General features: G+C 50.1%; 1 protein-coding gene across 2 annotated transcripts in view; it reads right to left on the bottom strand.

The window, feature by feature from the left end:
* The window catches only part of DCX (doublecortin), a gene marked incomplete at its 3' end in the record, with an annotated part of 63,850 nt that extends 57,574 nt beyond the window's left edge, over positions 1-6,276 (bottom strand). The window contains exon 1 of one of the 2 annotated variants that reach the window (XM_084212818.1): positions 5,898-6,276. In XM_084212818.1, coding sequence (XP_084068944.1) covers positions 5,898-6,261 — 364 coding nt within the window. In that variant the 5' untranslated portion in view covers positions 6,262-6,276. The remainder of the gene's footprint in view (positions 1-5,897) is intronic. The other variant, XM_084212819.1, reaches the window with a different exon arrangement.
* Positions 6,277-15,227: the final 8,951 nt, after the last annotated feature.

The raw sequence follows: 15,227 nt of genomic DNA, 5'->3' as shown, positions 1-15,227 counted from the left end.
TCAAGCTCCTCAGTGTGGCACACGCACTTGCCAGCCAGGAACACATTTTCCACAGTGTTTTTCACCTCCCACAGTGGAGTTTTACCCAAACCTTACCGTGGTGGCAGCAGGATTGAGCAAGCATGGGCTGAAGACCTGTGAACTTTGCAGCTTTTAGCTGCACAGTGGGGCCAGGAGATGATAAAGAAGAGAAATCTAGCAGGGAATAGAGCTACCACGGAGGGAGGAGTGGGTTCTCTGCGGGTTTCTGTGCCACATCTGTCTGTGCTAAGCCTATAATGAGAAGTCAAGGTGTACAACTGTGCCAGGCACAGAAATGTGACTGACAGACACAGCGTGACAGCAGAAGATGTGCTCAGCATAACAGAAGGGATGGGAAGAGGATGTGAGATCTTGTCACGAGCAAAAGAAACAACTCCAAGAAGAACATTGCTCCCAGCCCTAAGCACAAAAATCTGTGCACAAATAATTTCAGGAGCACATCCCAAGCCAGCAAGCAGCTGTGCAGAAATCCCACTGCAAGCCATGAGAAGGTACAATGGTCAGCCACGTCACTAATTCCAAACCAACCCCAAAAAGGGAGGCCCAAAGAGACAGACTCGTGCCCTGGGGCTGGGGAGCACCATCCTGACCAAACCCTGTGCTGGTGCCAAGGACAGTGTTGGTTCAGTGCATGATGCCCTTTTTACACTGCAGAGCCAGAGCCCACAGGGGGATGAGCGTGGTCACCATGCCAGGGTGCTCCAGAGGTGTCACAATTCCTGCTGTGCCACCAAAGCAGCCAAGGCATTTCCTCACTGCTCCTGCCTGCCCTCAGCAATGGCTGGGCTGGCTGCAGACCTCAGAGCTGCTGTCATGACCATCATATTTGCCATTTGAAGCCAGGCTTGCATCACACAGGATTACTCCAAGTGCATGACACATCCCAGTGGTACCCATTTGATGGAAGCACAAGGAGATTATTCAGCTCCTAAAGAAGGGATGATCTCAGCAAAGTTAAGGTTTGCCTTGGAGAAGGTTCCTTAGAAAAATCCTAAGCTCCAGATGAGTGCTAATCCTCCAACCCTCTTACAGCAGCTCCCTGTGACAATACCAAAAATGACAGGCTGTGCTTTCAGGAAAAGTTATCCTTCCTCAGCATGCACCAGCAACTTTCCAAGGATAATGAACTGCGGGCAGAAGTCTTTTGAGAAAAATCAGGAAAGCTGGATTGAGGCCATTTGAATGTCTGAGTGTTAACAGTTATTCCAGGAACAGTCTCTGTGGGCAGCAGTCAGTTATTCTGGCTGTTAGACCTGCAGTTGCAAAGTTGAGGATGTGCTACTGTGCCCAGCTTTTGTGTTTCATGGGATTTACCAGGGCTGCAGCAGGAATTAAGTGGACTTAACACCTTGCAGAGTTCATTCCATATGGTGTTGGAGGGGGCCTTGAGTTTCAAATGCATGAACTTGCTGCTGCTTCATGAGTTAAAAGGACCCACTCCAGCTAAAAAGGCTAAAAATTCCTACTTCCAGCATGGCACAATGAGCCCTGGAAGAGCTCCCTTCCCTTGGCTCCTCCATGAACAGAAGCACCTCTTGTTCTGCTGGAGAAGTGGAAGAAATGCTTGATTAGAAATCACCTTCAGAACCCACACGATGCCCCTAAAGAATTTTGGGACCACACCAGTCCTGGCTGCACCTAGCCAGGGTGAGCAAGCAAATAAAACAGAGCCCCACGGAGAAATCTTCTTCTGGAGGATGTAATTAGCTGAGCTATCAGCCAACAGACACCCACAGAAAACAATTCCACAGGTTACCAAGGTTTCAGTAGGAAACTACAGGAACTTCACTTTTCCAGGCAAACTGGAAGACACACACTGGGTGGGGATTCCAGGATGTTTCCTATAAACCCCTCAGTCCCAGCACACACCAGACTCTTCAGTTCCAGGGTGGAGCCCCTCCTATGATTAATTTAAATGCTCCTGGACAAGATTATGGAAAATATTCCCAAGGGCATGACAGGATACAAAAAGCTTGGAATCACTTTGTGGAATATCTCACACAGCCCAAGAAGATTTGCAATAAAACTACACTGAGCAAAACAAATCCTACTCAGCTTTTTCTAGAGTTTGATTTGAAACAAGGGCAAATTTCAAACAAGCAGCCCAGGACAGGGCATAAAATCCACCTTGGGATGTGCCTTGCCTTCCCTCCCAGGTTGTGCCTCACTGTCCATTTCGTTATGTCAAGAAGCTGAATATGGGAAAGCAGCAAAATTATGGAGAGGGCTAAAAAAAGCCCTTTTGTCCCACAAAGAACTCATTTATGGGACAATGGGGACTGGAGCAAGTGGCCAAGAGCAGCATTTCCTAAGGCACCTTTGCTGCTGAAGTCAATGCACAACATCAGCTTCCACCTCTACCCAGCCCCCCATTCAAGGACAAAAAATAATCAGAGCTGAGGTGGGACAATTTCTCATCACATCAAGCCTACAAGAAGAGGCTCAAAATGAACCAAACCACCACGTCCAGATACCAAAGGAACTAAATTTGAGCTGAAATTTGGATGAAATGTGAATTGCTCTACAACCATCATGAGAAAGGCTGCAAAGGATGGCACATGATTATTTTAGCATCTTTCATATGCAAGTTTGATGACAGCACGAGGCACAGAATTATCAGCTACAAGTGACTCACCAGTAAATGCAGTTACATATTTATATTACAGCTTTTTATCATTATTCTTTATTAGATCTTACTGTTTATTTTTTTAAATTTATATTAAAGCTGAATGCTGAAAATAAGAAGTCAGGATTGAGACAATGACTATAGTGATGAAAGATGGCTGCTAGGACTGAAAAGGGGAAGAAAAAATGATCAGGTGGGAGAATTTTGAGAGAAGGTCACTGGGAGATGAGACAGCTCCCTGGAAAAGAATGGAAAAAGCAACCTGTGAGGGAGAACTCAGCTGGCAGCAAAAGGCACCTGTGTGACAGAGCTCTGAGGGCTCCCAAAATGTGAGAAGTTAGGGTGCAGTACAGGAAAGGACCAAGAGGCTCAGCCCAACAGATGGAAGGAATGTGAAAAAAAAGAGTGTGAAAAACTTCACTTGTTCTCATTATGGGAGAAACCTTCAGTGCCAGGGAAGAACTCTGGAGAACAACAGGGTGATTCCAAGCCCCAGTTCATTAGCATCACACCATGTGGGTTTTGCTCACCTGAAATGTCTGTCTCTAGATATTGGTGCAATATCATTCTCTACCCTCCAGAAGTACACTCAGGCTACAACATGTAAGTACATTTTTAAATCAGGAGTAATCAGGTACTAAGAACATGATGTGAAATATTGTCAGTAACTCACAAGTTTTTGCCATCAAACCGCTGAGATGAGCCTCTTTAATGACTTTTCTTAGATTCTACTTGTTTATTGGAAATGACAATGATAAATTAGCCCCATGATAGCAACAAGCAATGGTTTGGTCACCCTCAGTCTCCAAGCAGAAAGCCAATTTATAAGGCAGACATGCCCTGGCTGTGTGTGCACAGTTCTTGTGTGTCACAGCAGAATTACTCCCAAATTCTGGGTTTCATGCAGGTATTTGGCACACAGGTATTTTGTACACAGCTATGCAAACACCCAAGCTGAGGGCAGAGTTCCCCACAAGGGCTGGTTATAACCACAGTGTTGTAAATTGCTTTTCTACAGCAGAAGTGTAGGTCACCCCTAGAAATATGGGATCAATAGCAGCGTGCAGACCTACTCTGGCATGGTCAAAAATGGATTCCTTTGTCTTCACTCTGCTCAGGTATTATTTTCCTAGATGCTCTGCTGAGGACACAGCCACACAGACAATCCCATTTTGGTTTTAGTGCCTCTTCTTCGGTGCTGTTTCCAGATGCCATTTTGGCAGAACAAAGCCAGAACCCAAATGCCAGCATCTCCTGTCTGTGCCTCAACCAGAAAAATGTATTTTCATGAGGTAGGTACCTCCTTACCTGCAGCAAAACCCATTTAAGGCAGGTGTAACAACTAAAGCTTTCTTAGCTGACAAAAAGCAGGAAGAGTGTAAAAAGAGAATAAAGAACTGCCTTTTCTCCTGGAGTTATTTCTAAAGATTTGCATAAAACCTAGGACAAGCAGGGCCGAGAGCTGCCATTAGAGAAAGGCTGTGGCCATATTAAGAGACCAGAATGAAACATGGCAGAATCTCTAAAATTAAGGGAGGCCACACCTCCACTCGACAGCTGTAAATGGGCTGAGAATAACTCCACCAGGAAGCATCACAGCTCCGAAAGGCAGCAATTTCTTCCCAGGAAAACTCCTCTATGGAAACCAAGATTTATTCCACGTCCTCCTCCCCTCGAAGTATTGCGGGGAGATGAGTGTCCTGCCTGACCGAGGAGAAATTCCAGGGAGAGCTGCTTTAGTCAAGGTCACACAATGACTCGCAGCCCCTGCATTTCGTGCCTCACTCGCATCCATTGTCTTTCGCTAAAGGCAAAAACCTCGTGGATTTTCGGGAGTTACCAAACTGGCCGGGGATGTCTGCTTGGAGAAAAACACCGAGGAAAAGGGAAGAGCACCTCCCCTCCTGCAACAGGATATTCCAGGTCCGAACAAAGAATGGATTGCTCGGGGAAGAGGAAAGCAGCGTGGCTCTGGTGCCCTCTGTCCACCCCCCTCTGGTTCTGGCAGAGCTGCCCCGCGGTCCCGCCTCGGGCAGGGAGGCAGGAGTGGCCATCCATCCCTGCAATCCCATCCCAGGGGCCGTGCTGCCCCTGCCGGGAAAGGCAGCAAGCAGGGCAGCACCCCACGGCTGGCAGCTGAGCTCTGCCGGAGCAAACCTTCCCCCAGGGCACCCTTCCGAGCAGCATCGATTTTCGGCTCATCCCTCACCCCGCAGTGACACGCAGAGGAGCGGGCACAGCCACACCCCCTCGGGACACGGGGACACTGCCCCGAGCACCCCCTGCACCCCAGGATGCTCCCGCACTGCCCCAGAGCCACCGCAGCGACCGCTCCCCAAAGGCAGCGAGGCGCTCCCTTCCACACAGCCCCCGCACGGACCCAGCGCATCAACTCCCGGTGCCCTCCGTGCACACCTCCGAGAGAGACCCTCAGAGACAGCCCCGCACACCCCCCGGGCACAGAGACCCCCACAGCTCCCTGTCACTGACCCTCCTCACAGCCGCACGCACAACCCCCAAATTTCCACAAGCGCAATCTGTCCAAAACGCCCTTCTCTGTTCACAAGCCTCGCTCATTAAATCCCCTCTCTAATCAGGCTGCGTGAACTCCCTGCACACCCCTGCACACGCTCCCCAAACAGAGACCCCCGCGCCCTCCAAACACCCCTGTCCGCACCCCTGCGCGCACACCCCGCGTGTGCCGTACCCCAAAACCCCGACACGGAGCGCACAAACCCTTCCCACTCAGGAACACCTCAGCCCCTCTTCCCTTTCCATTCATCCCCACCCACCCCACTGGGAAACACAGTCCGGACAGACGTGGCGACACCCTGAGGCAGCCCCGGACGCACGGACACGGGCACGAGCTGGACACACGGACACGGCCAGGAGGCGGACACGCCCCTCCGGCTGCGAGCCGGACACACGGACACGGCCCCCAGCCGGACACACGGACGCGGCCCCCAGCCGGACACACGGACACGGCCCCCAGCCGGACACACGGACGCGGCCCCCAGCCGGACACGCCCCTCCGGCCGCACACCTGCCCGGCGCTGGGGACACGGCGGGGGTGGCACCCGCACCGCCCCCCGCCCGGCCGGGCACAGCGGGGCTCAGCACCCCCAGAGCCGGGGAAAGGTGACCTTGCGGGCAGCCCCGAGTGGTGCAGCCCCCTCCCCACTCCCTCCTCCTCCTCCTCACTGCACCAAGGGATGCTGATGCTCGTTACCTTCCTCCAGCTCGTCCATGCTGCCGATCTTCCGCGAGCCATCGATGGTGTAAATGTAGCGCACTCCCTGAGGCAGGTTGATGTTGTCGGACAGGGACCGGGTCAGGTCCGCCAGGAGGGCATCAAAACTTCGGAAGCGGTCGGAGGACACGGCGTATACAATCCCCTTGAAGTAGCGGTCCCCGTTGCGATAGAAACGAACCTTCTTGGCTTTCTTCTCGTTACTGAGCGCCTGTAAGGTCCGGGTTCTGTAGAAGCTACAGTGAGCGCTGTGAGTGGGGCTGGGCAAGCCGTTCATCCGTGTGCCTCGCATGTTTCTGGACGCCTTGTCTCTTTCGTCAAAGTGTCCAAAATCAAGTTCCATAGTTTGGTGAGCCCTAAAGATCTGAAGCTGAGCAGGAAGGAGATGGGGAGAGAAGGAGGGCAAAGGGACGGGTTAGAGCCGCAATCCGGAGAGCAAAACCACACTAAGGCTGCGTCTGGAGCAGGACAGATGCATTTGGGAAGCGCCCCCTCCCCTGACCCAGATTTGTATCGATTCTGGGGACTGAGAGTAGGAGGGGTCCTCGCATTTTGAAAGGGATCCAGCTACTGGGGGCAGGGAACACGTTTCCAGAGAGCTGCCTGCTCCTGCACCTGGGAGTTTTCAAAGTGCAGCAAATTGGGACTTGGGGCCAAAGGGATACGTGGCAATCACAACTCGGCCCCAAAAAAACTCATCCAAACACCAGTTGGCAATGAATTAAACCTCTGAGCCCTGCGAGGTTTCCTTTGGCAACAGAAAACAAGGAGATCCCAGTAAGTCAGCCCTTCAATCTGTCGAATCACGGAAGGACCCAGAGCATCTGAATGTTTAACATTAGAATAAACTGGCATTTATGAAAGAATGGTCACAGGGGAATAAGCAGTTTCTTTGTGACAGCCTGTTCAATAAGGGTTAGCAATGAGATCCAGCCCACCCTTCCCCCTATCCGCAGCCCCCTCCTAGCCCATCAATCAATTCCCAGGACCAGCCTACATCTCCAAGAAGAAATGACTGCAAAGAAAAATCTGTCATTGAAACGCAGCTTCGGTAAGCTCTTTTCAGCCCGAGCCTCCTCTGAATTGCATTTTTGCTCCCGTTTAATGAGGAGGAGAAAATAAAGGGGCTATTTCCACCCCCCGCTCCCAGCCCTAAGCGATTTAATAGCTGGAAGTGCCCGTGCCCCAGGGACACGCCGCCCCTGCTCCTCACCTTTCATTGTTCTGAGCACGGGGGCTCCAGCGCCGCAAAGCCGAGGCTGGAGCTGACACCCGGCGAGCAGGGGTTTTGCACTATCTCTAGTTTATGCTCGGGAACAACCTTTCCCCTGCACCAAACCCCGACACAAAAGGAGAGGGAACCCCCCCAAACGCCGCAATAGAGACCCCGCGGCTCCCCCAGCAGCGCCGGGTACATGCACCTCATGTACGCGGTTCTCATGTTAACACAGGGCTGAAAGGGGATTTACAGCGCCTGGCAGCCAGGTATAAATCCAGGAAAAGCTGTTGCTATCTCATCCCCGCCCTTTTCACTCGCCGGAATGAAGCTCCTTCTCTGTATTTTACAATGTCAGCGTGACCCACGCGAGAAAAAAAATCATTGTCCCCCGGCTGCAGGGAGGCAGATGACAATGCAGGCATTCCACACAGAAACCCCGAGTTGGGAACGTTCCCCCCACGATGCCAGATTCAGTAGATTCAGTCTGGTGTCATGCACTGAACAATGAAACAGCCAAGCAACTTCGGGAATGAATCAGAGGATGCAGGGGTTTTCATTTAAAAATGAACTGCAGATGCTGCAGAGCACCAAGTAAAGATCCCTCCTTTCTGTTACTTTTCTGCATGCAAGTCACTCAGGAAAGCTCTACTCACCGGTTTTCAGCGTGCAGGGTGGAGATGCTCAGAGAAAGAAAAGCAGGCTCACTCTGCCTTTGTTGTCTGAGCTCCAAGCAAGAAATTCCTGCCAGGGTGGATGAGACGCCTCCTAGGTCCTAGTGCCTTGTTCCATCCCCTCACGGTAACTTTGCCTCAGTGATTCTCACTCTCACCATCAGCTGTCTGCTCACAGGCTGTGTTTGAGGTGCTGATTCCAGCTCTGGACAGGGCAGCAAATCAGTAAACAAAGGGTTTTAGAGGGGCAAGGTTGGGGGTGGTGTTTGGAAGGATGCAAATTTCCCCTTGAACACACTTCTACCAAGAAATCATCTGGCTCAACTGAAAAAAAAAAAAAAAAAAAAAAAAGGAAAAAAAGCCAGGATAATTGCCCCAATCCTCCAGGATTAGCAGTACAGGGGGGCCCCAGTCACAGTCCCACAGTGTGGCACAGTGCTGGCACACGACTCCTGTGCATTAGGAAGGCAACTGAGAAAATCTCTGACCAGTGGAACTGGGCACAGTCCTGCTCCTGTGCTGGTTTTACGCGGCATCTGTGGTTTACACTGGCAAGCAGAAAGGGAGAATTCACTTGGTGGTTCTGCATGAGGTGCCCCTGAATACTTTTTCTCTGTTAGCATTGGACACAAGCCAAAGCCAGAGCGCTGAATCCCAATTCATTCAAACCCCTGGGGGCTTTGGGATGGAGGCATCCAGCACAAGCTAAACCCAGCAGATCCAGCGTGGCTCACATCCCACTGTAAGGGAAGTTTATTTTCTGATTCCATCACAGGAGGGGCCAGCTGTTAAAAAATCCTACTGAGCTCTTTCACTTTGACAGCAAAATCTTTCACCTGCTTTCTGGGTGGAGATTCCTCTGCTGCAGCACCACTAACCCCGCTCCTAACCCCACTGGTGCTGGCCTCATCTTGACATCAGAAAAGAATGGGATTTGGAAATGGGAGAGTTTTCCCATCTGTAGAAGGAAACCTTTCCTAACAACACTGTGTCTGTTCCGAGTGAAAACATCAGATGTTGTCATTTTGGCACATCACAGCAGTATCACATTTACACAGAAGGAGTTGGTATTTATTCCAGCTTTGTCTGCCCTGTGCATGACAGTCCAGGCAACACTGACACAAACCCACTGAGAGCTCGTCTCTGTCTGCCAGCAACTCTCACACATGACATTTGTGAAAAGTTTCTTATTCCCTGAAACCAGCCTTTTATTCAGAGGCTCCCACACATCCCCTGCTGGAGCTTTTGGCTGCTCCCTTGTGTGCATGGTCAGATCACTGCAGAGGAGACAGAGCTGCTCCCCTCCCTCAGGAATCAGCCCTTGAGAGGAAGAACAGGGTCTCTCCTCTCCAGGGTGTATTTCAGTATTTCTCTGGATCCTGTTGCAAGGGGTATGTGGGACTTCAAACCTTGTCCTTCCCATTTGGTCCTATTTTCTGAATTAGATAATTCCTGGCTGTTCATCACCATGAGCTTAATCTGCCCAGAATTAACAATTTTTTCCTTGAACACAATACTGCTGTAAATATAAATCTGCCTGTGCTTTAAAAAATTTGCCAAAAATATAAATCATTCAGCATGTGCCAAGTACAGCAGCAGCAAGAACAGAGAAAAGGAGAGCCTTCATTCAGCCTTCAGTGGCACACACAGCTTTGACAAAGAGGAAGATTTCTGGGATGATGGCTCAGGATCCAGGTACTACACCAAAGTAACCAGGCAGGATGATGCAGACCCGGCTGGAATTGTACCAGAATGTGTCAGTCTCCCAGGTCTGACTTGTATGGGAAGTTCTGAGGGCAGCAAAGGGTGCCAAGCATCATTAACAGGTGGCTCTTCTGTGAGATGAGTGTGTCTGCACGGACACCTCTGCTCAGGACAGAGCTTTTTGAAGCACAGGCCCTTCCTTTGGAAAGCATTTTAAACTAATTACTCCAACAAGAGAACTGGAATTTGTCTCTGACTGAAGGATAAGGTTTCTACAGCAAATCATGGCAATGTTGTCTTGGGTAAAACCTCGAGTTCCTCCTGAACAGTGCCCAGAACACCTCCAGTGCTCCAGAACACCTCCTTTACTCCCTCCACGAGACCAGGAGGATCTCACAAGCCAGAGCACCATCAGAGGCGAAGAGCCCTGGAGCCAGACTGATTTCACATGTCCTCAGTGAAATCACACCTAATTTGCTTCTCTCCAAGTGAGAACAGAATCACCTCAGACCACAGACACCAGCACAGAAATAAGCAGCAGTTTCTTGAGGAAAGCAAGGGCCTGCTCCTGACTGCATTTCTTCTTCAGAGCTTCTTCCCTGGCCTTAAGGAGTTAATGCCAGTCAAAACATATTTACATCAGGAGAGACTCACCCTCTGAGACATCATACTCTAAACAATTTTAGGCAGTGTGAGTGATTGAGAATTGGAAAGAAAATTCCACTTCCCATCAAGAAGTTCATCTGGCTGCAAAGGAAAGATAAATTTAGCTCTTCCCATTAAATTATCTACTTCAAATCAGGTGAATCATCTTTCCTCCAGGAAGGTAATATTTAGACTTTTGCCAGTGTAACTAAATCCATTTAAATACATGTTTGTTGACATTGCTGAGCAACTGTGACACTTTGGAAAGGGGCAGACTGCAGGAGTTGTGTGATGCTGTGTGCTAGCTCCTTCACACACACCTAGAAAATCCAGTTCCTAGCATCACTAGGAGCTGCAGTCTCCAACACTCTGTGTCAATGCCCTGTTGCCTTGCTGTGCAACTTCCTGACCTGTATAAAAATTGCCTCTGATGGCGCAGCACATTGTCTGAACAGGAGCTAAGTCAGGGTGATCAGCAGCCAAGGTCTGGCTGTGGCACAGAATCACAGAAAAATCAAGTGATCACTGGGTTAGAAGGAAGCCTTGGGTCAGCATCTCCAAGTCAGTCTATTTGGATGCACACGTTTAGTTATGTTTCTTACTTTAACCTCTGTGGTTCTGGGCTGTTTGGAAATTGTCATCCCTGATCACTGCTTGATGTAACTCGAACACCCAAACGCTCTGAAATGACAAATTGTTATTTGAAGGACCTGACAAGTGTGTCAAGGCACTCACAGCTGGAATCCCATCAACTCAGTGGCTCAACCTCGACCCTACAGAGCAAAATCCTTTAAATCTGAATCTTCAAAGAGCTGAGAGTTCATCAGAGAGTTATCCTATATCAGGCCATAGAGCTAAGTTCCTCCTACAGAATACTACGAGCTAACAAGCAACGAGGACTTGGCAGACTTTCACCACATAACATTTGTTTCCTTTGGAGATTTATTTTTATGGGGACCACACACATCTGAAAGTCTTTTAAATACCAAAGCTGGAGAGCCAAAGTCAGCCCAGCCACTGGGGAGAGAAGGGTGGAGGGTCACCTCCAGAGCAGCTCCCCCTCTGCAAGCCTTGGAAACATCTGCAGGGGCTGCTCAGGTCTGGAATTGAAGGACTGGACCCTTCAAGCACTGGAACCTCCAGGGAGGAGCAGGGACAAAGTTTTCAGGGTGAGGAGGAGGAGAGGGTGGAAGAAGCAGCTGGGCTCCGAGGCCACCTTGGTGTGAGGGTGCCCAGGAGTGCCCAGAGCAGCAGCAGCATCCCCTGGGTGGGAGCTGCCACTCCTCCACACCCCAAGGCTGTGCTGAGCCAGGGAAAGGAAGCCTCATGCCCTCAACCTCAGCAGGTGACCTCAGCTTTGGGTATTTCTGAAATCTGGGAGTCAGGGAGGGGCCTTTGGGTGCTCTGAGGAACCATCAGGAAGCAGGCTGAGAGGGAAAATGCCATTTTCTGTGCTGAGTGTCTGGAAACTGTGCAGCTCAATGAACTCAAGATATTCCAAACACATCCAGAGACAACAAAGCATTAAACCCCACAGCAGTCATCCAAAAGAAAAATACCTTCTGCACTAGATCTCTTCTGGCTCAATCCCCTCCCTTCTACAACAAACCACCATAATTAATAAATCTTTGCCAGCTGAAAACAAATTCCCTGACAGCAGGAAGTGAAGCATCCCACCCCAGCACCCCCCTGTGAATTTTGGGTGAGCTCTGCCAGAGCCAGCGAGTTCCAGGAGCCAGTTTCTGGTGGCAGCTCAGTGGCAACATTTTCCCTTAAAATCAAAGTGCAAATCTTGCAGAAATCCATGGCTGTGCCTGCCTCATGCTCTGCCTGTGCCCAGGGACGTGCAGAACCCTCTGAGCTTGTCAGTGCATTTGTGCTGACCAAGGTACATGGTCTGTGAGCCCCAGCCAAGGTCATGGCAAATGGAACGGCAAAACATCCAAATTCTCCTTTTTACAAGGTTGTCCATGGGCTGCAGCATAGTAGTTAGGAGACTTGTGACCAAGAATTTAATAACTTCTTGATAATTTTATTTTATACAGTAATTGGAACTGAATACCTGATTGCCAGCCTCTCTCAAAATGCCTGCTGGGTGCAACATTGGCTTGAAGGACTTTCCTGATGGAATTCTAAGTGATAGAAAGGAAAAATCCCATCAAAGCCATCACGGGGGATCATGTCACGTTCAACTTGGGAGTGCAAGATGTTTCCCCTCAAACACAGATCCTTCCTGTCACTCTGAAGGCAGTGACAGTGAAGTCAGGTGACACTGGGGAAGCATTTGTAAAAGAAACCCGAGCAGTTCATTTTAAAAGCACAGAAATCCCAACAACAGACCATTTCAGAAGTTGTTTTCCATGAGACTTCCACTCAGCAGATGTCATCCCAGACCAAGCCCAGCAGGGGCTGCAGGATTTGCTGTATCAGTGTCCCAGGAGTAGGGCAGTAGAGTAGGAGTGAAGAGGTAGGAGAGCAGGTAAAGAAAGCCTTTGTGCTTGTTTTACCCTTTGCTGGAGATGGTTCCAATCTGTTTTATCCTAAAAATACAGACAGCACTAATGAATGGTGATTTTTTTCACGGCAGCAAATATTCCCCAGCTATTTTGCTATTGTTCCTCAGGCACAAATATCATGTACCTACAATAAACTATTGAAAATTGCTGCTTTGCATCTGTACTGGCATTTAGAGGTAGATGGAGCAATGAGAAAACTCATTTAGCGACATCAAAAGAAAAGCTTATCTGCCCGAAGTCTCATGCAAATTAGGAGCACACTGAAAGACCATTGTTTAAACATCAATGAACCGGGCTCTCCTGTCTGCAGAGCTGCAGCCCCTCCCTCCAGAGAGACACAGAATCTCAGTCTGGCAGGGTGGAGGAACAATTAAACACCGAGTACAAGGTCAGCATTTTCAGCCCCCTTTCCCCAGCAGGGAGAGCCAACACTGCAAACTCTGCCTCAAACCGAACCAAATCTGGTTTTCTTCTGTAATTCCTGGGTCTGGCACACAGCACACAGCATCACCCTGCTGCTTACAAGGCAGGAAGCAGGCTCCAAACACATCCTGACACCCAAGCAGCTCCTGAAGCACCCAGGGATTTCTGAAACACCTCCTGAAGACCTGCAGAGGTGGAACCCTCTGTGTTTTTAACCTTTAAAGCAAAGCTCACAGTATGGAAACACTGTGGGACACTCTGCCTTCTAAATAGCTTTTTTTCAGGTACTGAAACTCGGAGCTGAACTTGTGCAGCTCTTCCCCTGCTCCCTCCCCACAGGGCAGAGCTGTGCTGAGGTGAGAGATGGCTGCAGGCAGAAGTTCTCCCTGTCTACATCAAGAGAAAAGCACTGAGCACCATTAATGCCCCTGGACAGATGACTGGAGAGAAGCATCATCCAGCAGGGAGACAGTGACTTTGGCACTCACCTTTTTGGGATAAAAGTAGCACCCTTTTACCTTGTGAACATCTTGCTGGAAAAATCCTTTCTAGCATTGCAGGGGGGTAGGAGATGCTTGTAGGAGCTGCTGGACAAGAAGCCAACACCACAAACTCCACAGAGATGGCTCTGATGCTATTCCATCTTCAGGTTAGGCACGTTCTGCTCATCAGGAAACCCTCCCAGAGGGGCACACGCTACTCACAGGTTATTTGATTAAATTCCCAGCCTGGAAAACTTTGTGAACCGCAGAGTAACTGAACAGGAGAATGACAACCCTATCAGAACATCAGGATCCCAAAGCTTGGATGAAGAAGGTCAAGAAGAAGCTCCTGGTCTCCTCTGAGGGTGCTGTCAAGCACATTTCTGATTCCATGTGCTCTCCTAGGGTTACCCACTGTAAACACTCACACTGAGCAAGGACAGCAGCTGCTCAGGCACCAAAAAACCAGCAGGTCTCCAGTTATAGTCCATTCTGAGCAGTTATCAGTCACCACAGAGCTGGAGCAGAGACTTGCAAGGAATCACAAGGGAATATGGCTGTTCCTGTGGTCCCAGCCTCCAGGGAAACAAGCCCTAGAACCACTGCCTGTGCAGTGTGTGAATTCACTCAGTGTGGGTTTGAGCACTGTCTCTACAGGGGATGCTCAGGGCGAGTGGCTCAGGCCAGAAAATCAACTGATGAAATGCTGTGGTAGTGGGAAAAAAAAAAGATAAATATGATTTTCAACCCTGGCTAGCTGCAATTAAATGGTATCAGCAGCAGCCTGCCTTTACCCAGGGCCCTGTGGGCTGCAGCCACAGTCACCTCTCTCATTAGAGCAGCCAAACTGCAGAGGCAAGGGCTCTGCTGCACAAAACCCAGCAGAACGTGCCCAGCCCACCTCTGCAGGTGGCACAGTGGTGCATGATGATAAAACTGCCACAGGCACTGCTTCTGCCCAGCTCCTCTTGGCTCTGACCCCCAGAGAAGGCAGCTCAGCCCAGGGCAGGGCCAGGCTGAGCCACAAACACTGACAGACCATTGTTCAGGGCTGCAGCCATGAAATGCTCTGCTGCTCCAAGCCCAGGCTCTGCTCTGTTTCCAATTAGAAACCCAAACTGCCTGCTGGATTCGGTGGCTTCCACTCTCCAGGCAACCCAACAAATATTTTCCATTTGATCCTGACGTTTCTGAGCCCTGCAAGCACAGGGAGCACTCTGCCCAGTTAAACCCAGCTTAACTGTGCAGGCTCACCCAGCATGAACAGCCCTGCACAGGGAGCACTCTGCCCACTTAAACCCAGCTTAACTGCAGGCTCACCCAGCATGAACAGCCCTGCACAGGGAGCACTCTGCCCAGTTAAACCCAGCTTAACTGTGCAGGCTCACCCAGCATGAACAGCCCTGCACAGGGAGCACTCTGCCCAGTTAAACCCAGCTTAACTGTGCAGGCCCAGCCAGCATGAACAGCCCTGCACAGGGAGCACTCTGCCCACTTAAACCCAGTTTAACTCCGGGCCCAGCCAGCATGAACAGCCCTGCACAGGGCCATGACTGGTTCCACTGTGCTCACCCTGCAGCCCCAGCTCTGCTGAGCAGCCCAGATCTCCAGTTTGTGGGCTCAGGCTGTGGCCATAACAAAAATTAACA

Source organism: Fringilla coelebs (assembly GCF_963513975.1).
Source record: "Fringilla coelebs genome assembly, chromosome: 11".
Classification (NCBI taxonomy): Eukaryota; Metazoa; Chordata; class Aves; order Passeriformes; family Fringillidae; genus Fringilla; species Fringilla coelebs.
This window is presented reverse-complemented; position numbering and strand designations above follow the sequence as displayed.